The sequence below is a fragment of the Heteronotia binoei genome, chromosome 5, assembly GCF_032191835.1.
Source record: "Heteronotia binoei isolate CCM8104 ecotype False Entrance Well chromosome 5, APGP_CSIRO_Hbin_v1, whole genome shotgun sequence".
Classification (NCBI taxonomy): Eukaryota; Metazoa; Chordata; class Lepidosauria; order Squamata; family Gekkonidae; genus Heteronotia; species Heteronotia binoei.
Genome location: NC_083227.1, coordinates 21,166,802 through 21,194,563, shown reverse-complemented (window position 1 = coordinate 21,194,563; position 27,762 = coordinate 21,166,802). Strand labels below are relative to the sequence as shown.

Sequence of the window (27,762 nt, the reverse complement as noted above, 5' to 3'; positions counted from 1 at the left end):
CACTGGACTCAAACTTTGGCCTTAGAGAAAGACCCACTGAGGCAAACGAGATCCCAGCCTCCAAGACAAGTCATTCATTCCCACCTTGCAACTTTCCCGCCAGAGGCTGGATGGGGTTAAATACACCGAGCTCGTTTCTAGAAGCCCAGCAATGGGAGATGCCTTCCCATCGAGAGAGCCAGTTTGGTGTAGTTGTTAAGCGTGTGGACTCTTATCTGGGAGAACCGGGTTTGATTCCCCGCTCCTCCACTTGCAGCTGCTGGAATTGCCTTGGGTTAGCCACAGCTCTCGCAGAGGTTGTTCTTGAAAGGGCAGCTGCTATGAGAGTCCTCTCAGCCCAACCCACCTCACAGGGTGTCTGTTATGGGGAAGATAAAGGAGATTGTGAGCTGCTCTGAGACTGTCCTTGAAAGGGCAGCTGCTGCGAGTCCTCTCAGCCCCACCCACCTCACAGGGTGTCTGTTATGGGGGGAGAAGATATAGGAAATTGCGAGCTGCTCTGAGAGAGAAGGGTGGAGTATAAATCTGCAGTCTTCTTCTTCTGGCCCACCCTCCTTGCCTTCCTGGGAAATTGCCTTTGCCACCCGGCTCCTGGCAGGCATTTGGGGACTCAGATTCTCCGGGAGGTATATTGCAAGGGTTTGGGTGCAGGACCAGGTGAGTGAAAATGAGGACGATAGGGCCTAAAAGGAGCAAGGTGGGGAAAAAGGGAACCCCAAATCCCAGTTTAAGACAGAAGAGTGATCAGGCTGTTGCAGTCAGACTGAGAATGCTAAGACATCTACGAGAGAAGCCCCATTCCTCACCCCTCAGTAGTCAGAGCAAAAAACCCATCACCATTCTCCAAATAGTCAGCCTATTGTTTCTGGATAACCCATACACAGGCTCTGAAAGCATAGTTTCAGTGCAGGGAGATATACTTCTACTGGACAAGGAAGTTCCTTCAGTTGTCATGATGAAAAGTCATTTGTGGACCAATTTGTAGAGGACAGGTATAACTCTTTTTATCGGCATCTAGGCAACAAGCGTCAGCTTACCTTGATGCGAGAGCAGAGATTGCCAGTCTTGAACTTTCTGCCAGCCATTTTAATTGGGTGACCTTTGAACTGCCAGCCTCTAGGTGGGGCCTGGAGTTGCCCTGAAATCGCAACTAAGACTATAGAGATCAGTCTCCCTGGAGAAAATGGCTGCTTTGGAGGGTGGACTGTATGGCATTATTCCTCAGCGAAGTCCCTCCCCTCCTCAAACCCTGCCCTTCCCAGATCTGCAAGCAATTCCTAACCTGGAGTTGGCAACCTTAGGTGACCTTGAATTTTTCCTACCAGGAGATAGTTCTGTGCTAAGTGATGTTGTGCCCCCAGCAGGCCTTTCCTTGCCCATTCCTCCTGGGAGGCTGCCAATAGCAGCTGTTGTATTACAGCTGTTCCACCCAGTCACTGCACCCATGCAATCACTTGTGCTCATTTCAGTCATTCATTCATCATTCACTGTATATTGAAGGGAGTCTGATGTTTCATTTATACTGCCTGTCACGCTCCAATAAACTGGTCCAATCCACTTCAGGTAAACTATCAAATTTGTGGGTTCCAAAGTGTGGCCCAGGGCGGGTGGGAAAGGAGCTATGTTAACATCTTCCTGACCAGGAAACTTATTCATTCATTCATCTCTTTCTTTCAAATTTTAGTCCTCCCTCCCCCACGCAGCAAGCTCAGGGCGGGTTACAACTTTCTTAAAAGATACGAAAATTTAAAATACAATGCATGCTGTAGGGATAAGAAAATCTTTATTAGCTCAAGTAGCGGAATTTTAACATTTTATTCCTTTATCATTTATCCACGTAAAAATTATTTTCCTGTATCCTGGTTTGTATCCTGTTTATTGCCCTATGTGGCATTTTATCCATAGGTATTTAAGTTCTGGTCTTCGATCGTAATAAAGCTGAACTGAACTAAAATACAATTCATAAAATCTATCTCATAATAAGGCAGGGTCTCTAACTAGAGTGAGAGGCTGTAAGACAAGGCCTGCAACAAGATCCTAAAAACACTTCCTCAGAAGTATTTCTTGTTTAGTGGGAAACATTTGCTAGAAATGGGCGGTTGATTCCAAACCTGGTTCCCAGTCCCTTCTTCAGTAATTCCCAAAGAATAGGCCTTGAAAGAACTCTTGAACGTGCTACAAACATAAAGAAACCCAGTAAAAAAATGTTTGAGCCCAAAACACCAATTCAAACAGAAGAGTGAGCCTGCTGTATCTCTGCATGCAGCGGTGGAATTTTAGCAGGAGCTCCTTTGCATATTAGGCCACACACCCTGGTGTAGCCAATCTTCCAAGAGCTTGCAAGGCTCTTTTTTGTAAGCTCTTGTAGGATTGGTTACATCAGGGGTGTGTGGCCTAATATGCAAAGTAGCTCCTGCTAGAATTCCACCCGTTTGCATGTCAGCACACGAGCTTCTTCCTTCCCATCAGCTTCTGTTAGATTCAGTTAATAATCACTGTGTCTCAGATCAGGTTTGGCTGAATCATCCTTGATGCAGAAGACTAAGCCACGGCGAGATGCAGACTGTTGTCTCTCTCTGTGCCCCACTGTACTATACCTGACCTTTCCAGGTGATGTGCATTCTCAGTGGTCTGACTCACACAGAAACATGGGGAATGTGGCCTTAGGGGGGGGGAGAATAATTCCTACTCTTTAGCACTATACAATAAAGCTTTGTGGAACAGAAGAGCTCAAGTGCACATCCGACATGGATTCAGAAGAGATTCTGCCTTACTATGAAATTTGCTGTCTATTAAGAAAAACACATCCTCTAAAAACTTACAAGTTTATTTATTTCGTTCAACATCTTGCCAGTTAAAGAGGCAGTTGGGAGATCTGAGGGATTTCCTAGCTGTGCACAGAAAAATCTGCTCCTTGCTTGACTTTTATAACATTTCTACGCTGCCTTTCCGCACAAATGGGAGTCCCTAAGGGGGCAAATATCAAAACTGCAATGCATTAAAGAAAACGTATAACAGCAATATAACTCCTAAAACTTATTTAAGCCTGAAAAATAGCCAGAAAGCCCTCCTATGTTGTGCAGTAATTTGACTGATTGAGAAAAAGCAGGCACTTAGATAATTCCTTTGCTTGAATCTTCCTAAAGCAGAGTAATAACAGATTTGTGGGAAAAGCCCTGCTTCAACCTCAGCATGGCTTTACTGCTGTGTGAACACGTCAATGAGAAGTTTCTCCAGTACTGTGAGTCTTCCAATTAAACCTTGTGCTAGGACTGAAGCTTTCCCCACATTCCAGACATTTTTATAGTTTCTCCCCTCTAGAGTCTACTTATGCTTATTAAGCTTTGATTTATAAGAAAAGCTCTTGCTACAATCTGAGCATTTATATGGCCACCCCCTAGTGTAAATGAACTGATGTGAAGGCTCCCTCTCCCTCTGAAGCTCTTTCTACACTCCAGAGCATTCATATGGCTTCTCTTCTGCATGCCTCCTATGTTAATTAAAAGATGAGTTATGAGAAAGCTTAGTACAGTTCTGAACATTTGTATGGCTTCCCCCCCAGTGTGAACACGCTGATGTGAGGTAAGGTGCTATCTCCGTTTGAAGCTTTTCTCACATTCTGAACACTGATATGCTTTCTCATTTGTGCCAAACAGGAGATGTAACATAAGGTTTGAGCTCTCACTGAAGGGCTTCCCACACCCCAAGCGTTTATACGGCATGACGCACAATTAGGTGGCTAATGAAAGCTTTCCCCACACTCCAGGTCTTTATCTGACTTCTTCCCTGTGTGAATTCCTTCATGAACAAGTAGGTGGGTATGCCGAGAGTTCATTCCACACTCCAAGCATTATATATGTCTTCTCTCCTGTGTGCTTCCTCTTATGTTGGTTAAGGCCTGATTTATGAGAAAACCTCATACTACAATCTGAGCATTCATATGGCTTCTCCCCAGTGTGAACACGTTGATGTGAAGTAAGGTGGTCTCTCCGTGTAAAGTTCTTCCCGCATTCCAAACAATGATATGGTTTCTCACCACCGTGAAGCAGGAGATGTGATGTAAGGCTTGAGCTTTGCTTGAAGCTCTTCCCACACACTGAACATTTGTATGGCTTCTCTCCTGTGTGAATTCGTCGATGAAAAGATAGCTGGCCATTCCAAGGGAAACTCTTTCCACACTCCAAGCATTTATAGGGCTTCTCTCCTGTGTGTTTTCTTTTATGTTGGCTAAGGCCTGATTTATGAGAAAACCTCATGCTACAATCTGAGCATTCATATGGCTTCTCCCCAGTGTGAACACGTTGATGTGAAGTAAGATGGTCTTTCCGTCTGAAGTTCTTCCCACATTCCAAACAATGATATGGTTTCTCACTTCCGTGGACCAGAAGGTGTGATGTAAGGCTTGTTCTCTGGGTGAACTTATTTTCACACTCCAAGTATTTATTTAGCTTCTCTCCTGTGTGAATTCGTCGATGAAAAGTTAGCTGGCTATTCCAAGAGAAGTTCTTTCCACACTCCAAGCATTTATAGGGCTTCTCTCCTGTGTGTTTTCTTCTATGTTGGTTAAGGCCGGATTTTTGAGAAAACCTCATGCTACAATCTGAGCATTCATATGGCTTCTCCCCAGTGTGAACACGTTGATGTGAAGTAAGATGGTCTTTCCGTCTGAAGTTCTTCCCACATTCCAAACAATGATATGGTTGGTGTGATGTAAGGCTTGTTCTCTGGATGAACTTATTTTCACACTCCAAGTATTTATTTAGCTTCTCTTCTGTGTGAATTCGTTGATGAAAAGTTAGCTGGCTATTCCAAGAGAAGTTCTTTCCACACTCCAAGCATTTATAGGGCTTCTCTCCTGTGTGTTTCCTCTTATGTTGGTTAAGGCCTGATTTATGAGAAAACCTCATGCTACGGTCTGAGCATTCATATGGATTCTTCCCACTGTGAATGCATTCATGTGAAGTAAGGTGGTATTTCCATCTAAAGTTCTTCCCACATTCCAAACAATGATATGGTTTCTCACCACCGAGAAGCAGGAGATGTGATGTAAGGCTTGAGCTCTGCTTGAAGCTCTTCCCATACATTGAACATTTGTATGACTTCTGTCCTGTGTGAATTTGTTGATGTAAAGTTAGCTGGCTATTCCTAGAGAAACTTTTCCCACACTCCAAACATTTACAGGGCTTCTCTCCTGTGTGTTTCCTCTTATGTTGGCTAAGGCCTGATTTATGAGCAAACCTCATACTACAATCTGAGCATTCATATGGCTTCTCCCCAGTGTGAACACGTTGATGTGAGATAAGGTGGTCTCGCCGTCTAAAGTTCTTCCCACATTCTGAGCACTGATATGGTTTCTCACTTCTGTGGAGCAGATGTGATGTAAAGGTTGTTCTCTGGATGAATGTCTTTTCACACTCCAAGTATTTGTTTAGCTTCTCTCCTATGTGGATTTGTTGATGAAAAGTTAGCTGGCTATTCCAAGAGAAGTACTTTCCACAATCCAAGCATTTATAGGGCTTCTCTCCTGTGTGTTTCCTCTTATGTTTGTTAAGGCTTGATTTATGAGAAAACCTCATACTACAATCTGAGCATTCATATGGCTTCTCCCCAGTGTGAATGCGTTGATGTGAAATAAGGTGGGATCTCCGTGTAAATTTCTTTCCACATTCCAAACAATGATATGGTTTCTCACCACCGTGAAGCAGAAGATGTGATGTAAGGCTTGAGCTTTGATTGAAGCTCTTCCCACACACTGAACATTTGTATGGCTTCTCTCCGGTGTGAATTCGCTGATGATAAGTTAGCTGGCCATTCCAAGAGAAGCTTTTTCCACACTCTAAGCATTTATAGGGCTTTTCTCCTGTGTGTTTTCTTTTATGTTGGCTAAGGCCTGATTTATGAGAAAACCTCATGCTACAATCTGAGCACTCATATGGTTTCTCCCCAGTATGAACACGTTGATGTGAGATAAGGTGGTCTCGCCTTCTAAATTTCTTCTCACATTCTGAGCACTGATACGGTTTCTCACCATCGTGAAGCAGGAGATGTGATGTAAGGCTTGAGCTTTGACTGAAGCTTTTCCCGCACTTTGAGCATTTGTACAGCTTCTCTCCTGTGTGAATTTGTTGATGAAAAGTTAGCTGGTTATTCGAAGAGAAGCTCTTTTCACAGTTCAAGTAACCATATATTTCCATGCCTATTTGGATCTTCGGGTGTTTTTTAACACTGGATACATAGCTGAACCTTTCTCCATTGACAGAGCAATTATTCTTTTCCTTTTCTTTTTGTATTTTGCTTTGCACTGGGATGTCACACAAGTTTTTGCCCTGATAGACAAACAATTCTTCCGTCCACTTCTGCGTTCCTTCCCTTTTTCTTTTCAGTGGCCTCTGAAGTCCATTTTGATCCCAAGGTTTCACCTCCAGATGTTCATCTCTTTGCGCAAACACCACTCTTTGCCACCCCAGTCTCTCAGGCTCTGGTGCATCTTTTTCTGGAATGGAGAGAAATCAGATAAGAACTCCAAGGAGGAAAGTCCACTTTGTACAATCTGTCCTCACCAAACAGTACTTTCCCTGATAAGAAATGGAGCCATGAAAAAGCCTCTGTAATCTCTTACTACAAAAAAGAGAAATGGCCAGGGAGAGGAAGGGGGAACAGAGGAACTGGAAGGGTAGACTAAAGAGGAACTGTTTTTCTGCAGTCCAATGGCCATTGGACAGAACTCTTGCTCCAAGATCTCAGTGGCTTCACAGTCCTGGCATCTTCATGCTCCTAGTTGAGGAGATTTTTGTTCTCTTAGGACAGTGAAAGAAAAGTCCACCATTTTCTGGCTGTAAAGGAGCTCCTCCAAATTCACTTATTTTCAAAACTGTTCCCTGGAGCACCTGTCTATCTGCTGTCCAGTATTCCCTCTAAGCCAAGTTAGTTTGCGCTGGCTCACAATTTTTTAGCCTCCAGCTCACAAATTTTTATCTCAGGAAAAATGGCCCCAGAGCAAACTATTTTATGCAGTAACTCACAACTTTAATGCCAGTAGCTCACAAAGCAGAATTTTTGCTGACAAAACTCCACAGCTTAAAGGGAACACTGCTGCTGTCATGTCTACTTTGGCCCTGATTTGGCTACTCTTCCAGGAATTGCACCCACAAGAACTGCCACAACGGGAACAGGACACCTTTTTCATGGATGTAACAAAACGGGAATATATGGCATACCCACAGAAAAAATCCTGCAGAATGAACTGCAACACCCCTTTACCATGTTGCTATCTCCCCTGGACCTGACACCATGTGCTGTCTTGTCCTTACCTGACCAGGGAGTACCTGAACATCTTCCTGATCCCTCAGAGCTCTGGAGGAACCACATTTCTCTTGAATGATCCTGCAAATCAAGGAATGGTCCAGGAACCCACAGACCTTCAAAGGGAACAGGAAAAAAATGAAGGAAATTAGCGGTTCCAAGAATATTTATGGTGTGAATACACCTACACTTTGGAGGACCAGGACTGGGGATGGTATTCAAACTTCCTACAAGGTCTTTGCTTCCAGCTTGATGTAAACACAAGTATTATCGAAAACCAATACTGTGTAGATTATTAAAAAAAATAACCTGATGTAAACATTAACCGTCAACCAGGGGTTGTGGGATGTTAGGTTTTCAACAGGACACACCTAAGGAAAACCTTTTCTTCGACAAGTTTATGACATATTAACACAGGAAAGGAAAGGTCCCCTGTGCAAGCACCAGTCGTTTCCAACTCTGGGGTGACGTTGCTTTCACAGACTTTTTACGGGGTGGTTTGCAATTGCCTTCCCCAGTCATCTACAAACTTCCTACAAGGTCTTTGCTTCCAGCTTGATGTAAACACAAGTATTATCGAAAACCAATACTAACGTGTAGATTATTAAAAAAAAATAACCTGATGTAAACATTAACCGTCAACCAGGGGTTGTGGGATGTTAGGTTTTCAACAGGACACACCTAAGGAAAACCTTTTCTTCGACAAGTTTACGACATATTAACACAGGAAAGGAAAGGTCCCCTGTGCAAGCACCAGTCGTTTCCAACTCTGGGGTGACGTTGCTTTCACAGACTTTTTACGGGGTGGTTTGCAATTGCCTTCCCCAGTCATCTACAAACTTCCTACAAGGTCTTTGCTTCCAGCTTGATGTAAACACAAGTATTATCGAAAACCAATACTAACGTGTAGATTATTAAAAAAAATAACCTGATGTAAACATTAACCGTCAACCAGGGGTTGTGGGATGTTAGGTTTTCAACAGGACACACCTAAGGAAAACCTTTTCTTCGACAAGTTTACGACATATTAACACAGGAAAGGAAAGGTCCCCTGTGCAAGCACCAGTCGTTTCCAACTCTGGGGTGACGTTGCTTTCACAGACTTTTTACGGGGTGGTTTGCAATTGCCTTCCCCAGTCATCTACACTTTCCCCCCAGCAAGCTGGGTACTCATTTTACCGACTTCGGAAGGATGGAAGGCTGAGTCAACCTTGAGCCAGCTACCTGAAAACCCAGCTTCTACCGGGGATTGAACTCAGGTCGTGAGCACAGCTTAGGACTGCAGTACTGCAGCTTTAACACTCTGCACCACGGGCCTCTTTATTATTAACACAACCCTCTGCTAAAACTCAGTTTCCCAATGGATCCCACAAATTCTACTGGCAGTGGTAATCCTAAGGAGATTTACTCAGTGGGGCTTTTCAGGAAGGTGTTCTGAGGCATGCCCTGCGTGATGCCTCAGCACCTTGGTTCCCCTCGCGGGTCTCTATAATTCACACTGCTGGCAAATTAACTCTTTTCTCACATTCCAACAAGTAACTCTCAATCCTCAGAACCCACCTGACTACATCTTCCCCCATTGACAGGTTGGATTAATTATAGATGCTCCATCTTCCCTTTTCTATATTCAGGACACAAGAGCAAAGATCCTTACCCAGAGAGGCTGCTGTCTCGCAATTCTCCTGAATAACTTCCCAGTACAGAGCTTTCTGGGCCGGATCCAGCAGAGCCCATTCCTCTTCTGTGAAGAAAATGGCCACCTCCTCGAAGGACACTGGGGGCCCGGAAGGAGGATTCCCCCCACTCATCTTCTCTAACTGTCCCGGAGAATTCACGCAAGAAAGCAGAATCTCACAGCCAAATTCTTTGAATGAAAAACATGGAATATATCAAACTGATGACAAGAAAAATCAAATGTGCCTTTTCAGACTCTGAAGAGCATCCAACAAGTCATATGGGATCTGGGAAAAATCAGAGGGATGTCAATATACCAAGCAATATCCAACAATATTCTACACAATATGGATTCAGAAAAGCATACCCTACTGGATTTCTCTTGTGCCTGATTTGCTTAAAAATCTGTATAAAATTAAATGCAAGCTGACAGGGATTGGATGTTCCCCTACCTACAATAGTATCTTTATGTTTTCGCTAAAATACAAATAAAATTGCCTGAGTAATGGTTCAAATACAGGATCTCCCTCCGCCCCACTGTAGCTTCAAATTTTCTGTATTTCTGATGAACTGTTAAAAAACTCTAATTCTTAGCATGGGTGAAGTGATTTTGGCTCACAGAAATAGTTTGTACATGACTAAAACCCAGTGTAGTGTAACAGAGTGTAGAAATAGGATCCAGGAGACCCAGGTTCAAATCTGCATTCTTCCATGGAAGTTCACTGTGTGGCTCTGGGCATGTCACTCCCTCAGGCTAACCTACCTCAAGGCATTGTTGTTGTGAGATACAAAGGAGGGCAGAAAAATGTGGTGAGGTCTTTTGAGTCCCCATTGCAGAGAACTGTAGGGAATAAATAAAACCAACTCTGTGTTCAACATGTAAGAAGGTGACCAGAAAAGGTGAGGATTGGGCAGGCACCTGCATATTAACTCTTTTCAACTGTTGAGTTTCAACACAAAAAAAGGGGTTGGAAAAAGCCACAGAAAGGAAGCGACAAGATTTCCAATGCAAAAATGTGCAGTGGTCACGTTCAAATATTTGAGGATATTGTCATGACTGAAATCCATTCTACGACCAATGCTTAAATGACCAAAAATCTCAAGGCTATTTTATGGGACCTTTCAACAGAATCTGTTGCTCTGGGTCACAGGAATTATATACCAGGAATAGGATCTCCTTAAAGCAGCCCAAAAGGAAGATGTTAAGAATGTAAATATGAAATGATAGATTAACAACACATTCTTAGAAGGCACCTCAGTTTCCTGTTTTGAGTAAGTCCAACTGAGAAATGGGAAACAAAAGGTGCCATTCCAGGGATGGCCAAACTGCGGCTTGGATGGGAGCTCTTACAGCAGCTGCCCTTTCAAGGACAACTCCTGGGAAAGCTATGGCTGACCCAACGCCATTCTAGCAGGCGCAAGTGAAGAAGTGGATAATCAAACCCAGTTCTCCCAGATAAGAGTCTGCTCACTTAACCACTACACCAAGCTGGTTCTGAGGAGATGGAAGAGGCGGGAGAGGCCGCCTCCTCTTATCAGGAAGAAAAGCAGCGAAAAGGGGGAAATATTTAGCACTGGGTGATTCTTTCCGGCTGCAGAGCCCCGGGAACTTCCCAAGGCAGAGGCTGAATTACGCTCCCGGACTGGAGGAGATGTACTTTGTGACCGAGGCTTTTCTGGGAGATTCTACATTATTCTGACCCCGGCAGCTTTTTGCTGACTTATCCTGGGCAACTGGAAGACTGAGAAATACACGTAGAAGCCGCCTCACGTGGCACGACCAATGTTCCCTCTAAGCTGTGGAGTCTTGTGAGCAAAAATTATACTTTGCGAGCTACTGGCGTTAAAATTATGAGCTACTGCATAAATCAGTTTGCTCTGGGGCCATTTTTTTCTGTGCGAAGATAAACATGTGTGCACTGGAGGCTGAAAAATTGTGAGCTAGCTCACACTAACTCAGCTTAGAGGGGACACTGGGCGCGACCCCTCGCCCCAAACGCGGCTGATACCCCGTTTATGCCCCATCTTCCCTGCCCTGCCCTGCCAGCCGCCTTCCAGAGAGCTCTGCAGCAACTTGGCCCGGAAGCCCCCAGTAACCAACCTCCAGGCGGTGGATGGAGATCCGCTATTACAATTCACATCTGATCTCCAGGCGACAGAGACCAGGACTCCAGGCATTATATATCCCAGTGCAGCCTCTCCCTTCCCCAAACCCCCCTTCCTCCCCAATCTCCGGGTATTCCCCAACCCAGAGCAGGCAATGCGACCACTGTTCTCTTGCAAACGGGGTCTCTTCCAAGCCGCTCTTTCAATCTGCCTCCGCGCAATTCTTCTCCATCTCCCGCCCGCTCTCCCCGCTTTAAGGAACCATAAACGCACCTTTCCTGCAAAAGCCAAAGTCGTCCTCTGAGCTAGGGAAAAGAGCGGGAGGAGCTGCGTCTGAAACGGTCGTCCTAGGCGCAGCGAGGGGCGTCAGGCTACGTATTTCAAACTTTCCTGTCTTCTCTAAGAACCAAATACTTACTTCCACCCGCAAGGGCTTTTGGGAATTGTAGTTCACAGTAACTAGAACACGAAGTCCGGAATGATTCCACTAGGGTTGCCAGTCCCCAGGTGGGGCCAGGGGATCCCCCGGTTTGGAGGCTTCAGAGTCATCAGAACGCTTCAGAGTCATCAGAAGGCGGGGGGTGAGGAGGGAAATGCTTGCTGCACACTCCATTATTCCCTCTGGAGACCACAGGGTATAATGGAGAATTGATCTGCAGGTATCTGGGGGAAGGGGGCTGTTTTTTGAGCTAGAGGCACCAAATTTTCAGCATAGCATCTGGTGCCTCTCCTCAAAAAACCTTCCAAGTTTCCAAAGGATTGGAACAGGAGGTCCAATTTTATGAGCCCCAAAAGAAGGTGCCCCTATTCTTTATTACTTCCAATGGAGGGAAGTCATATAAAAGGAGCGTGGTCATTTTAAATGTGATGGCCAGAACTCCCTTTGGAGTTCAATTATGCTTGTCATAACCTTGCTCCCGACTCCACCCCCAAAGTCCCGAGATATTTCTTGAATTGGACTTGGCAACCCTAGATTAAACTGAAAAAGTATTTTGAACCGGGAGAGAAAGTTTTTCCTATGTCAGCTTCTGGATCTTCTCAGGCTCCTTCCTTATTTCTCAGCTTCCAGGAATTCTCACCTGGCTGGGCATTCTTCATGTTAAAGAGTTCTGGATCATACTTAACGACTGGCAGGATCTGTGGAGGGCAAAATGAAGATAGGGTATAGGGTTGCCAGGGCTGGGTGGAAAGTACCTGGAGACTTTGGGGTGGAGGTGGGAGAGGGCAGGGTTGAGGGAGGGGGGCATGGTACAGTCAGTGCCAGAGTCCATCCTTCAAAGCACCCAATATAGCTCTTCGATGTAAATCAAATTAGGCTTTTATTGGAAATGATAAGCATAGTCACAGCAAAGACGGACTTTGCCAAAACTGGTTGACAATGATCAGATCACACTTTTACAGCTTGCCAAAAAGCTGTGGTAGGAGCACAACTTTTTTTGGGCAGATATTCAAAGGCAGACACCTTATCCATCCCTCCCCCGCCCCCCCCAGTTCACAAAGCAAAAGTTAGACTCCAACTTGCAAGATAACCGATGACCTTCGTCCCTCACAGAAATATGCAGCTGGGGCATGGATGGTTCTAAAAGAACAGATAAAAGTCAGGCAAAGCATCTGCAAGCATCAGGCATTAAGACATGGTGAACAGAAAGGTAGGCCCCCACAGGCCTGTACAATTATGGCAAGACACTGTTCTTGACAACAGCAAAGGATAAATGGACATAAATCTGACATCAAGAATCACAAAGAGAAACCTGCAGGAGAACATTTTAACCTCCCAGGGCACTCAGTAGGGGACCTCAGAGTAGCTGGTTTATTGTAAAGGGATTTCAGAAACAGAATGGGAGATTAGTGTATTACAAGTTTTTATAACTGTAGTGGGTATTACTTCTCCTCAGGGGATTCAAAACACCACTTCCAGAAAATGCAGTGAAGTAACCCTGGGGAAGTATCCATGTAAAGTCTCAGCAAAACACCCAACAAGGTTGTAGCTAAATTCCCACACCCCAGGACCAAGCACCACCCTTAAAATGGTGTTTGGCAAACCAGCCAAACACAATCCATGAGTTCTGCATCACAGCTTGCTTTGCCAGGCTCGCTCAATCACACAGGAGCAAAGCCTGTTTTCTCCATGGGCTAACAAGCACATGAAACTTGTAGTGCCCAGCCATTTCATATTTTCCCCTAGGTCTTAGGTTCAAAGCATTGTTTGACCATGAACAACACCTGAACCGCATACTCAAGATTGCTGCAGCACAGCAAAATCTCCAGATTTTGATGCAAGAATTCAGAGCAAGAGGTGTCAGTTATGAGAAACTGTTAAATAAACAAAATACTGCAAGAATGCTAATATTTAAACCGTTTTAGTTTTAAGTTTTTTAAATTTTTAATTGTGTTTGTCTGTGCCCTTTATTAATTTTATATCTTCACTAACCGGCATTAAATTTTATGACACACATGGCTTGGCCTGACAAAGGCTCATTTATGTCAAATCTGGCTCTCATAACTACCTAATGAGTTTGACACCCCTGTTTTAAGCAATCTCCTCACAGCCAACTTGGAATCTGATTGGCTAAAAATGGTGCCGACCCCTCATAGGGCATTCTGGGGCTTGTAGGCTGTCTCTCATACTGCTACACAGGCGCCTCACAGGCTCTCTGGGCCCACTTGGCCTCTGCTGCACAGCACAAATCATGACACACCCCTATCAAATTCTATCCCAACCCTTCCTCAAATTGGCTGTGGTGAATGGGTCAGGATGGTTATGATTGGCCACCCCTAGGCCAAGAAAAGCCTTCTTTGGCCAAAAAGGCTCGATCTGACAGCAGGGAAAACATAGCATCCCTTTGATAGGATAACGCCTCTCTATTGGCCAACATGCTGTGGGGCTCCAGAACCTAAGACTGGCTCAAATCGGGGGGAGGGCTGAAAAAGAGCCATCCCTTCAGTGTGTGGGAATGTGTGTGTGTGGCTGTGTGTGAAGTTGTGCAGGAGCTGCATCCACTCATATGCATGCTTGGGATGTGTTTTGCTCAAGAGTGTAGCAAACTCCCACGTTTCTTCATCTGCATTCTGGTCCTAGAACTGCATTTACTCAAGAGTCGTGTGGCATTGTAATAAAGTTGTTTTAGTTAAGGCTCCTTGCCTTCATTCCTTCTCAAGGCCTTGGCTGCAAGCTCACCCTGCAGTAATATACTCCTCATCCTGGCACTAACCCAGAGAAAAAGGGAGGTTAGTGAATCAAGGAACGCTGTCTGTCCAAACCTTGGAGCCGGGCTGTGTTTTGCTCCCTTGCTGGAGGGCCTTTTGCTTGAGTGGGGAGTGAGCGTATCCCACCCGAGAGCTGGCCAGAACTGTCCCAGTAGTATGATCCTCTGCTCCATTTTAGCTTTGTCTTGCAAGCTAGGCTAATCCAAGAGTGAGTGACCAGCCTAAGGTCATCTCACAAGCTTTACAACAGGATTTGAACCCAGGTGTCAAGGAGTCCAAGACTGAACCTTGTGAGTCCCAAGGGCTGTTTTATACAACCAAACTCTTCTTTAGTTTTAAAATTATTTCTGTCAAAACAAAAGGTTTAACCTAAAGGCAACACAATGCTCCAAAGTCACACAGCAACCCCCCCCCCCCCCCCGGTGCTAGATGGGACAAAGTCCAAGAGTCAAAGGCCATTGCTTATGTGTTCTCCATGCTACTAACTACTGCAATATAAGCACATCATACTCCAGGCCTCAGTATCATTTTATGCAATTTCTATCAATATGAAAACTTATAACCAAACATTACTCAAAAATCATGCAGCAAAAAAAACCTAGCTTAACTATCTAATACTTTCCAGGAGTTGCAGTAGACAGTACAACCCTTAAATTCAAAAGTTAGATGCCAGAGCTCAGGCGTCCTCTTTGTTGCTAGCAACTGCAATTCAACCAGGTCATAATGCAGGCTTTTAGTCCATCAAAATCCCAGCTAGTCTATCTTCTTTTGGGTCGAAGTTCCATTATAGTTTTTTGCTCAGCAACATCCAATCAGGGTGTGTTCTCAGGAGAAGGCTCTAGAAAACTACCTCATCACCCCTGATTCCTCCCCGGCCATCCTATGGACCACAGGTTCTCATGAGAAGCTGTCAAGCTTCCAACTCTGGAAGATGATAAGGGTCGTGTAGGTTGAGAGACCAATTAGTAACACCTGTAGGATGGAACAAGCCAACTACTGTTCACATTACTGTTTGAGGGGAGGTCATGGCTGCTTGGCCTTACAGTAGAAGGCATAAGTAGAGCCCTGCTGGATCAGACTGATAGTCCATCAAGTTCAGAATGCTGTCTCACAAAGCAGCCAACCAGTTCCTCTTGAAGTCGAACTGGGCATAGGGGCTGAGGCAACCCCTGGCACTGGGATTCAGGAGCTGACAGACTCTGAACATGGGAGGGTCTTTTTAGTCACCATGGCTGGTAGCCAGTGATCCTCTACAAATCTGCTTTACCTCCCTCTAAAGCCATCCACTGGCAGGGAATCTCACAATCATGGATTCCCTGTTTAATCGTAGATGCCCTCATCCGGCCTTCTTACTTGGTCTGTAATATCCTTTTTGAGCTATGGTGACAAGAATCAGCTTGAGCAGTCAGATGCCTGCCAATATTCTACAGACTGTAAAATATGACTTAAAAAAAACACCGTTCACAGCTACTTAGCTGAAAGAGCTCACAAGGTGGCTGGGCACATGAAAAGAATAAAATCTCAAGATCAAGCTCTTACATCTTACAAGCTGATAAATGGAAGTGACGCCTTCTCTCTTACTCCAGCTGCAGGAGCAATTGGCAGGTTCCTATTTGATCATGAAAGACAGCTATGAAACTCTCTCTTGCTTTACACTATAATTCACTAATGGAGAAAACACATACACAGTGATTTATGTCATTTCTCTGCCTGAATTTACAAGTGCAATAAGACTAGCTTCATGAGAACGGCTCTGGCTTCGTTCTCAGCATTTAGACAGCTTCTCTGCGGTATGAACACTTTGATGTGAAGTTTTCCCCCTAGTGTGAATTCTTCAGTAAACCTTGTATTGGGACTGAAAACTTTCCCCACATTCAGAGTACAAAAGTTTTTAAAATTATTGTTATATAGTCAATATATAATAATGACTTTCCCCACATTCCAAACATTTTTACAGTTTTTCCTCCCTGTGAATCTTCTTATGTTGACTAAGGCTTGACTGATAAGAAAAGCTCTTGCTACAACGCGAGCAATGAAATGGCTTCTCCCCAGTGTGAACCCGTTGATGTGAAATGAGATTCCCTCTTTGTCTGAAGTCCTTCCCACACTCCAAACATTTATAGGGTTTCTCCCCGCTGTGAATCCTTTGATGCGTGGCGAGGTCACCGCTGTGAGTGAAGTCCTTTCCACACTCCAAGCATTTATAGCGCTTCTCTCCTGTGTGAATCAGCTGATGGTTAGCAAGGGTGCTACTCTGAGAGAAGTCCTTCCCACACTGCAAGCATTTATATGGCTTCTCTCCTGTGTGAATTCTCTGATGTGTAGAGAGGTTGCCACTGTAGGAGAAAGTCTTTCCACACTCCAAGCATTTATAAGGCTTCTCCCCTCTGTGAATCCTCTGATGTAAAGTAAGGCTATATTTCCAGCTGAAGCTCTTTTCACACTCTGAACATTTATACATCTTTTCCCTCATGTGAACTGTCTGATGTAAAGTAAGGCTACCCTTCTGACTGAAGCTCTTCCCACATTCCAAACATCTATATGGTTTGTCTCCTGTGTGAATCCTCTGATGTGTAGTGATGTCACCCTTGTGAGAAAAGGCCTTTCCACACTCCAAACATTTATAGCGCTTCTCTCCTGTGTGAATCTGCTGATGGCTAGTGAGGTTGCTACTCTGAGAGAAGTTCTTTCCACACTCCAAGCATTTATATGGTTTTTCCCCTCTGTGAATCCTTTGATGTAAAGTAAGGCTGTTTTTCCGACTAAAGCACTTTCCACATGCCAAGCATTTATATGGCTTCTCCCCAGTGTGAACCCTCTGATGTAAAGTAAGGCTATCCTTGCGAGCAAAGCTCTTCCCACACTCCAAGCATCTACATGGTTTCTCTCCTGTGTGAATCATTTGATGTTTAGTGATGTTGCCACTGTGAGAGAAGGTCTTTCCACATTCCAAGCATTTATAGCGCTTCTCCCCTGTGTGAATCTGCTGATGGTTAGAGAGAGTGCCACTGCAAGAGAAGCTCTTTCCACACTCCAAGCATTTATATGGCTTCTCTCCTCTGTGGATCCTCTGATGTGTAATGAGGTTGCCACTGTATGAGAAGGTCTTTCCACACTCCAAACATTTATAGCACTTCTCTCCTGTGTGAATTCGTTGATGGCTAGTGAGGTTGCCACTCTGAGAGAAGTTCTTTCCACATTCCAAGCATTTATATGGCTTCTCTCCACTGTGAATCCTCTGATGTATAACGAGGCTGGCACTGTAAGAGAAGGTCTTTCCACACTCTAAGCATTTATAGTGCTTCTCTCCTGTGTGAAAATATATACCACAGGTTAGGAAATGGGGGGAAGGGAAAGGTCTGCATGGTTAATAAACAGAGTAATGGTCCATTAGTGGCTATTAGATTCTTAGTTCCTCATGGCACCTGCATTTTGTGTGTAACACAGAGTGTTGGACTGGCAGGGCCATTGGTCTGACCCAACATGGCTTCTCTTATGTTCTTAATGACCTTTTGCATGCAAAGCAGAGAGGCTCTACCAGTGAACCACAGTCCCTGCGTGATCCAAGCTGTAGGTATAGGACCTCAGTTCAAAAGTTCAGTGGAAGTGGAACGTTGTTTCTTAGACTTTCCTCAGTCTTTTGATCTAAAATCAAAGTTCCTTGTTTTCATTAATCCTGTTGGCTATGTGTGTAAGGGGAAGAAGCACACACACCATTTAATACAGGGATGGCCAAACTTACTTAATGTAAGAGCCACATAGAATATATGTCAGATGTTTGAGAGAGGAGGAAGGAAGGGAAGAAGGGAGGGATGTGAAAAGAAAGCAGAATGAACAAAACAAGGAGGAACTGTTCTCAGTGAGAAGAGACAGGCCACTTGAGTTGTAGTCACCATAGAGGGAAAAAAGCGATATGCCCCATTACAGCAAAACAAGTAAATGTAATCAAAAAACACAGGCTACCACGGCCTCTAAACAATTAACAGCAACTGACGCAGAGGGTTTAGAATGTCCAGAAGCCTCTGTGGAGAATGAGATACTGGAAGGGAAAACTGCCACTTTAAGCACAAGAAAGGCCAAAGTATGTGCAATGTTCACACCAGAGGAAGGCATGGATCCTGACTACAGTGCACCAATGGTAGTGGACGGACTCCATTTGTTAGTGTGGAGGGATTCAGGATTGGAGGTTAGTGCTGTCAGACCCCACTTGGTCAAAGCAGAAAGTCAAGGGAAAAACCATCATAATTAAAGGGCTTTCCCAGCTCCTGTGGCTAAAGGAAGTGTACATTATTAAGACTAGATTGGGCCTTTGAGAGGTAGGGGTGAAAGAAATGCCAGTTCCAATTATGCTAGGGCAGGGGGGGAGGCAGGTGGCTCTTTCACACATATTGTGTGGCTCTCGAAGCCCCCACCACCCCATTGGCCAGCTTGGGGAAGGCATAAGAACATAAGAGAAGCCATGTTGGATCAGACCAATGGCCCATCCAGTCCAACACTCTGTCACATAGTGGCCAAAAAAACCAGGTGCCATCAGGAGGTCCATCAGTGGGGCCAGGACATTAGAAGCCCTCACACTGTTCCCCCCACCCCAAGCACCAAGAATGCAGAGCATCACTGCCCCAGACAGAGAGTTCCAACAATATGCTGTGGCTAATAGCAACTGATAGACCTCTGCGCCACATGTTATCCAATACCCTTTTGAAACTGGCTATGCTTGTAGCTGCCACCATCTCCTGTGGCAGTGAATTCCATGTGTTAATCACCCTTTGGGTGAAGAAGTACTTTCTTTTATCTATTCTAACCTGACTGCTCAGCAATTTCATTGAGTGCCCACGAGTTCTTGTATTGTGAGGGCCTTGTATTGTCTTGTCTTGCATTTGTCTCTTTAAAACTCTACTCCAAGCCGAGCCAGTTGGCAGCTTGGAAAATGCATTTAAAGTTGCTTTCTTTACACCTCTATTTCCCTCCCCTCCCTCCCTTCCAACATCTGATGTTCACGTCTTGTGGCTCTCAAACGTCTGATGTTTATTCTATGTGTCTCTTACGTTAAGCGAGTTTGGCCACCCCTGTGCTAGGGAATGGCCTGGTAAAACATGTAGCCAGAGTGAACAGGACAACTAACTCTCAAATCAAAACTCAGCCAGGTGCAACTAGCCCAGAAGAAGGGATGGGCACCCAAGAAATTTTGCCATGTTGTGACACCTTCCAAAGTATCAACACCTCTGAGAAGGAAATTAAAAATCAGGGTGAGTTGGAGGGAACCAGTACAATTCTAACTGAGACCAAGGGATTAGCTGAATGTATAGTAGAAGTACAACAGGATGACATAAGAACATAAGAGCCCTGCTGGATCAGACCAACAGTCCATCTAGTCCAGGGTCCTGTCTCATACTGTGGTCAAATAGTTCCTCCTGACAGTCAGCAACAGGACACAGGGGCTTCTCTTGAGGTTGCCTCCTGGCTCTGAGGTGCAGAGGCTTAGTGCCTCTGAATGTGGAGGCTTCCCTCAGTCACCATAGCTAGTAGCCATTTGCAGACTTATCCTCCATGAATCTTCTCTAATCCACTTTGAAAGCTGTTTATTCCTGTGGCCATCACTACATCCTCTGGCAGCAAATTCTACTTTTTAATCACTCCCTGTATATAGTAGTATTTCCTTTGGTCTGTCCTGAACCTACTGCCCATCAACTTCACTGGATGCCCCCGAGTTCTAGTATTTTGGAAGTGGGAGAAAAAGTTCTCTTTGTCAACTCTCTCCAACCCAGGCATGATTTTCTAAACTTCTATCAAGTCCCTCCTTAGTCGTCTCTTTTCTAAACTGAAAAGTCCAGACTCCTCGGCCTTTCCTCATAAGAAAGGTGCTCCACCCCCTTATCATCTTGGTTGCCATCCTTTCCCCATTCTGCAGTGTTCTTTTGGAGATACAGGGACCAGAACTGTAGACAGTATTCCAAATTAGGTTGCATCTCAATGCATTACACTATCAGACATTTTATTCTCAATCCCTTTCCTAATAATCCCCAACGTAGAGACCGATTTTGCACGAGGCTTGTTCCGGGTGGAGAGCCCTTTTGCTCCTGAGGCTTCTCTCTGTTTTCGCACAAGTTGCCCTAGAGCTGCGAGTTGGCGCAGCAAGTAGGATCCTCTTCCAAGCGGTTTCTTCTTGCCGAGGGAGAACGGCGCATCAACTTGCGGCTCTGGGGCAACTTGTGCGAAAATGGAGAGAAGCGCCAGGATCAAAAGGGCTCTCCACTCAGAAGAAGCTCTAGTACGAAATTGGTCAGAGTTTGCCTTTTTCACTGCTGCAGCACATGGGGCTGACAGTTCAATTGAGCTATCTGCTATGACCTCAAGATATTTTTCCTTCTCAGTCTCAGCAGACCCGGTTAACCTATCCTTGAAGTTGGGATTTATTGTCCCAGTGTGCATCACCTTACACTTACCAACAATGAATTTCATTTGCCTCATTGTCACCCGCTCACCCAATCTGTGGAGGTCATAGAATCACAGAATCCTAGAGTTGGAAGGGACTTCCAGGATCACTTCGTCCAACCCCCTGCACAATGCAAGAAATTCACAAGTACCTCCCCCTAAGTTCACAGAATCAGCATTGCTGTCCGAAGACCATCTAGCCTCTGTTTAAAAGCCTCCAAAGAAGAAGAGAACCCAAAGAAGAAGACCCAAGAAGGTCCTCTTGGATCCTCTTCACAGTCAGCCTTGGTTTTCACCCTCCTGAATAATTTGGTATCATCTACAAGCTTGGCCACTACACTACTCACCCCTAGTTCCAGATCACCGATGAAACAGTTAATTAGTACTCGCCATAAAACTGATCTTTGTGGGTCCCATGACTGCTAAATCTACTAAGGAGTTTCTGATGAGGTACTTTGTCAAAAGCCTTCTGAAAGTCCAGGTATATAATATCTACTGGGTTACCATATGTGGAGAAACACCATTTTAGTTGGGAGGGAACATGAAACTGCTAGGCAGGTTTTGGGGCCTAGCCCTCCCCTTACTCCCCCCTCCCTTCCGGAGTCAAACCAGCAACTCTAGGGGGAAAGCCTCCTAGAGAGGCAGGAAGTTCTTTTGGGGGGGGGGGTTTATTTGAAAAGGGCAGTCCGCAGCTGGCGCTGGAGGAGGAAGGCTGGTAGCCTGGGCTCCTGCCTGTGGGGGTGGCCCCAAGGCAGTCATTCACAAGGTAGGGCCAGTTTACACCAGGGATGAGCGGATGCGTTTAAATCTACCGTTTATTTGCCCTTCTTGTTGCTGATCAGGTGCTGTGCTAAACTTTTATATGTAACTGTTTTTTTTTTTAATTTTTATTTTCTTTCTCTTCTTATTAAACATTTTTTTCCCCCTGTTTTGAATGCTGGCAGTCAAACTCTGTACCACATAGATCCCAACCGCTTAGACCACGCTGCTTTATGAAGGGGGCCCCGGGGAAGGGGGAAGGCATGCAGTTGGATAAGGTGCCAATCCTCCAGGGATTCCCCAAAGAAGTGCTGTGGTCTCTGTGATACCCAAGTACAGGGTGGCAGAGGACCTTGAGGCCTGGCCTCATAGCTGGAGAGGGGGATTGGGAGTCCTGTTCCTCTCAATCTGAACCCCTAGACTGAGCAGGTGGTGGCAGCGAGCCCAAGTGGCCGGAGGAGAAATAGCTCCCTCCAGGAGTTGGCGACTCAGCAGGGAGTTGACGGGACCGGGTCTGAAGGCAGAATCGGGCCTGTTCCATCACACCATACATTCTTGTTCACTTTCTCAAACCCCTCCAAAAGGTTGGTGAGACAGGACTTCCCTGATTTTCCCTCAGCCAGCTTTGATCTTCTATGTCCCTAAGAATTATGCCTTTTATTAGTAATTACTAATTACATAGTTTCTACTAATTTGCTTGGGACAGACAGGCTGACTGACCTGTAATTTCCTGGTTCCCCTCTGGATCTCTTTTTAAAAATTGGTGTCCCATTTGCTACTCTCCAATCTTCTGGTACAGTGGCTGAATTTAGTGATAGGTTACATATATGTGTTAGTAGATAAACTATCTCACATCTGAATTTCTTAAGAACTCATGGGTGTATGTCATCAAGATCTGGGAAGTTATCAGTCTTAATTTTCCCAAACTGCTAATATAAACTCTCCTGATCTCACACCAGAACTGATAAAATGAACAGGGCAGATTACATAAAATTCTCTGGAAGAAAGACAAAAAACTGCAGTTAAACCACATGAGCAGTCAGTGGTGCCATAAGAACACAGAAAAGGCTTGATAAATATGGCAACCTCTAGTTCTTTCACTGGTCACTTGGTAGCAGGGCTTTTTTTTGTAGCAGGAACTCCTTTGCATATTATGCCACACACCCCTGATGTAGCCAATCCTCCTGGAGCTTGCAGTAGGGCCTGTACTAAGAGCCCTGTAAGCTCCTGGAAGATTGGCTACATCAAAGAGTAGCATTTTGGCCTGGCACCTAAAAGGCAGTAGCGTAGGCACCAGGTGGCCCTCAAAGGGAAGGGCATCCCACAGGCAAGTTGTCAATCCTGAAAAAGGCCTGTCTGTGGCCCTCAACCACCCAAACTCTAAAAGCAGAGCAGAGCTTGTGAGGAGGGTGGGCTGGACAGTAGAGAAAACATGAGGGAGGGGGATGGGGATGGAAGAGCTTGGGGAATTTTCACCCACCAATCCAGAATGTCAGGGGAAGGAGTGCAGCCTGGCGATATTAGGAGAAGGCCTGGCAAAGGTAGGCATGCAGGAAAATTTGCAGCAACGCCCGAAGTCTGTGTGTGTGTGTGTGTGAGGTAAAGTCTATCCTGAGGCCTACAAGGCGCTCCACTCCTCAGCCTCAGGCCCAGGATCATGACATGGGAGAATACAACCTCATCAGGCTACCAAGAAGTCTAGGATGTGTCTTGTTTGTTTTCCTGAAAGAGCCCCAAAGGATTCTCCCTCTCACCCAGTCCAGTCGGGAAGGGAATGTCCTCTTGAGATCCTTCTGGTAACCTCTCTGGGGCGTCTTCTGACACAAGGCCCTTCTCTGCTCTCAAGGTCTCATTTTCTGTGAAGGAGAGGAGGAGAGAAAGAGAAAATATTTGTTCTATTAAGGGACGATACCAGGGAGCAGTAGATTGTGTGATTATTAGCATGTAAGGAGTGTGGCCCCTCTCTGGCTTCATGCCTGGACAGGAGTGGGTGACACTTCAATACAGTATCCCCCCCACCCTGAGGGAAGCATTCTCTTAAACCAGACTCATGGAAACTAAGAGTGTTCTTTCCAAAAGCAATGAATTAGCCATGAAATCACAGGGCTGCACTGCAAAAAGTTGTTTTTAGGCATCCATTGTGTAACACCTCACAGGACTGGCCTACTGGGGAGGGAAAGAAAAGGGAGGATATCAGAGAGGAGCAAATTCTTGGGTGATTATTGGCATGTAAGGAGCATGGTCCTTCTCTGGGTTCACATCCGGTTATCAGTGCTCTGACTGAAGAGAAGTCAGAAGTTTAATCTCAAGTGAAAACCTGCATTGTGCAGGGGGTTGGACTAGATGACCCTAGAGATCCCTTCCAACTCTATGATTCTATATCCCAGTCAAAGATACCTCGTGTTATCTTTTCATATTTTTTATATAAAATGAATCTAATAAATCTTATTACTCTTGAAAGGCTTAAACAGGGAAGAATCATAGTGATACAGAAATACTTTCATAATGAATCAGAAACAGAAAGATATACATCTATCTATATGAAATTTCAAGAATTAAATAAAACTTTTGAGATTCTCAACAAAATGCTTTTTGAATGTGCAACCCGTGTCTGAGAGATTCAGGGGTGTTTGGGGTGTGTGGCTACTTGACTTCTTTGAATCCATGATGTACGCATTCAAAGTTAACTTTCCCACAGGAATAAGTGTTTCAATGGTGTGACCTGTTTGTTCTTCACATGGTAAGATTTATTGACGGGGATACAATAATAATGTCATGCATTATCTTTTCAAGGATGTAACACTGAGAACTTCGCAAACAGAGCAAGTACTTTGCGGACACCATTATGCCTACTTTGATTCAACCATCTACACTATTAACAACCTCAGGGCTTTTGACAATGTCATGCCAGAGCTGGAAAACCAAGAGCGATCCATCCCAGGTGAAATAAAATAGGCTGAGATTATCAAAGAAGAGAACAAAGAAGGCACCAGACTTGCAGCAGCTGTTTCTTGGAGCAGCTGTATATTTGTTGTCATGCCTGCTTTGGATCTGACTCGGCTACTGTTCTGGGGGTTTCATCCACAAGAAGTTTCATGATGAAAACACGGATTGTGTCCTTGATTAGACAAAACGGGAATAGCTGGATTGCTCAAACAAAAGAATCCTGAAAAATGAAGCGACTTTTTTATTGTACAGCTTACCTGACAAGGGAAGACTTGCATACCTTCCCAATTTCTCATGCCTCTGGAGGAACCTCATTTCTCTTGGATGGTGTTGCGAGCTAAGGAATGGTCCAGGAACCCAAAGTCCTGGAAGGAGAACAGAAAACATCATGAAGGGATTTAAACGTTCCAAGAACCTTTACAGTATCAATAATACATCCAGACTTTTGGGGTGGGTGGGAAGGGTCCAAACTACCTACAAAATCTTTGTCTGAAAATGAGCAAAACCTACATATGAAGCTGGAAACAAACACAATGCAAACTTTATTATGACAAAACTTGCAGACATTATTTAGGGGAAACTCTGAGGTAAACTAGCAGACATCATTCTGTTAGTTTACCTCAGGCAAAACTCTGAGGTAAATTAACCATCAACCAGTTGTGGGATGTTAGGTCTTCAACAGGACATGGCTAAGGGAAATTTTCTCTTGAATGGGTTTACAACATATAAATACAGTCCTCTGCTGCAACTCAGTTACCCGCTGGACCTGGCAATCCCTACTGGCATTGCAATCCTAAGCAGGTCTACACAGAACCCTACTCAAGTCTACTCAATGGAGTTTACTCCAGGAAGGTGTTCTTAGGCATCCATTGTGTAACGCCTCAGTACACTAAGGTACATTCTCATTATAAAAAGGCCAAGATCCTTACCCATAGAGGCTGCAGTCTCATAATTCTCCCTCATGACTTCCCAGTACAGAGCTCTTTGGGCATGATCCAGCAGAGCCCATTCCTCCTCTGTGAAGAACACGGCCACCTCCTCGAAGGACACTGGGAGCCCGGAAGAAAGATTTCCCCAGTTCATTTTCTGTAACCATCCCTGAGTATTAACACAAGAAAGCAGAATCCTATATGCAAGTCATTTGAAAGAAAAATACAGAACACATCAAACTGATAGCAAGAAACATTCAACATGTTTTTTCAGACTCTGTAGGGAATAAAGATAAAGATCCCAATCCCAATTCAAGGTGATGTTTTTGACATTTAAAGTCTTAACACAGCTTGGGATCAGGATGTCTGAAGGACCGTATTCTCCTATAGGTTCCTGCCCAGGGAATTAAGATCACAGGGAGAGACCCTCTCAACTGTACTACCAATCAAAGAAACTTGCCTGGCAGGCACAAAAAGCGAAGGCCTTTTTAGTTGCAGCTCCACAATTATGGAACAACCTCCTCGGGAGATGAGCTTGGCTCCCTCACTTGCAAACTTTTGGAGGCAGCTGAAGGTGGTTTTATTTAGGACTACATCTGGTAAAGTTTACTAGCCGTCCCAAGTTGAGATTTTAAAGTCTGGTTTCTATATTTTATTTTTATGTTTTACCTACAATGAGCTCTGTAAAGAATAAAAGCATCAGATAAATGTTTTAAATACATAAAATACAATACAATGCTATTTTATGGCCCCCTATTAATGAGTTTGTAGGATGGTCTTACAGCAGGCAAAATAGAGATTGCTTAAAATTTTAAGAATGTAAACATCAAATGACTGATTATTTAGGAGTTTTCTGAAAGACACTTCCAAATGTTGACAAACAGGTCAAGTTCTGCCAGAGAAACTGAGAGAAAAACCATCATTTGGAACTGCGGGCAGACTAAGTTGGGAGGGCCTTGTATGCTGGTATTTGCCTCCACACAAAACATTTTCTTGGCAGCAGAAAAGTAACAGCTCAAGGTAAAGGATTGCAGCCCAGCCTTCCTGAAGAGCTATTTATTTTCCTGTCCATAAGAACATCTTGATTTGGAGCAGTATCCCATCACCTGCAGTCTGCTACACCCTCAGTTCAAGTTATTCATCCCAGGAGAGTGGAGGATTGGGGACTTGGTTACCATTTCCAGGTGGGGAAATTCCTGGAGATTTGGGGATGGAACCTGGGGAGAAACCTCAGTGGGGTACAGTTGTGACTGCTGGAGATCAATAGGCCTCACCTGGAGACTGGCAACCCAGGCAGCTGATAAGCAGCGATGAGAGAGCGCAGAAGAGGAAGTGGAGGAGGTGGAAGAGGCTCCCCCACCCCTGCCCCGGCTTATCAGTAAGAAAAGAACCAAAAAGGGAAAAATGTTTAGCACCGGGAGATTTTCCTTTGGTTGAAGTGCCAGGGAGGGAGGGACTCCCAAGGCAGGGGCTGAACTGTGCCCCCAGACTGCAACTCGAAGGTGTGTGTGTGTGTGCAAACTGGAGAGCCAGTTTGGTGTAGTGGTTAAGTGCGTGGACTCTTATCTGGGAGAACCGGGTTTGATTCCCCACTCCTCCACTTGCAGCCGCTGGAATGGCCTCGGATCAGTCATAGCTCTCGCAGGAGGCGTCCTTGAAAGGGCAGCTTCTGTGAGAGCTCTCTCAGACCCACCCACCTCACAGGGTGTCTGTTGTGGAGGGGGGGGAGAAGATATAGGAGATTGTAAGCCACTCTGAGTCTCTGATTCAGAGAGAAGGGCGGGCATAAATCTGCAGTCTTCTTCTTGTTCAATTCTGGTGCAATGCTTTTTGGGGAGAGCGATGCCTTCTCACCCATTCGCTAAACCTGAATGGGTGCTTTTTATCATATGAATGTAAGAAACGCCTGCTTTTTATCATATGAACATATGAAACTGCCTTATACTGAATCAGACCCTGGGTCCATCAAGTCAGTATTGTCTACTCAGACTGGCAGTGGCTCTCCAGGGTCTCAAGCTGAGGTTTTTCACCCGTATTTGCCCGTACCCTTTTTAGTTGGAGATGCCAGGGATTGAACCTGGGACCTTCTGCTTACCAAGCAGATGCTCTACCACTGAGCCACCATCATGGGCAACTGGAAGCGTGAAAAACAAGTCAAGGAACCAACCCGGTGTGGAAATTGGAAATATTTCTCCCCACCCCGCCCCTCTCTCCAAACGTGTCCCAGAGACAACTCAGCCCAGCGCCTAAACCTGACACGGGAAGCCCCCTGCCCCCATACACCTCCACCCCGCAGCTCTTTCCGTTCATGCCCAATGCTTCTCTCTTCCTCTCCCCCCACCCTTCTTGCTCCAGATCTCTTTCAGGAAGCAATAACGCACCTTTGCTGCAACCGCCCCAAAGCCAA

At 45.0% G+C, this 27,762-nt stretch overlaps 1 protein-coding gene across 1 annotated transcript; it reads right to left on the bottom strand.

Annotated features, from left to right (window-relative positions):
* Positions 1-1,764: 1,764 nt before the first annotated feature.
* On the bottom strand, positions 1,765-27,762 carry LOC132571821 (zinc finger protein 850-like). The gene is given in 9 exon segments (XM_060238614.1): positions 1,765-6,493; positions 7,311-7,418; positions 8,957-9,166; positions 11,356-11,541; positions 16,219-17,598; positions 23,235-23,336; positions 24,684-24,791; positions 25,356-25,524; positions 27,737-27,762. Coding segments are annotated over 8 exon segments (4,941 nt in total). The 5' UTR covers positions 25,510-25,524; positions 27,737-27,762; the 3' UTR covers positions 1,765-3,800.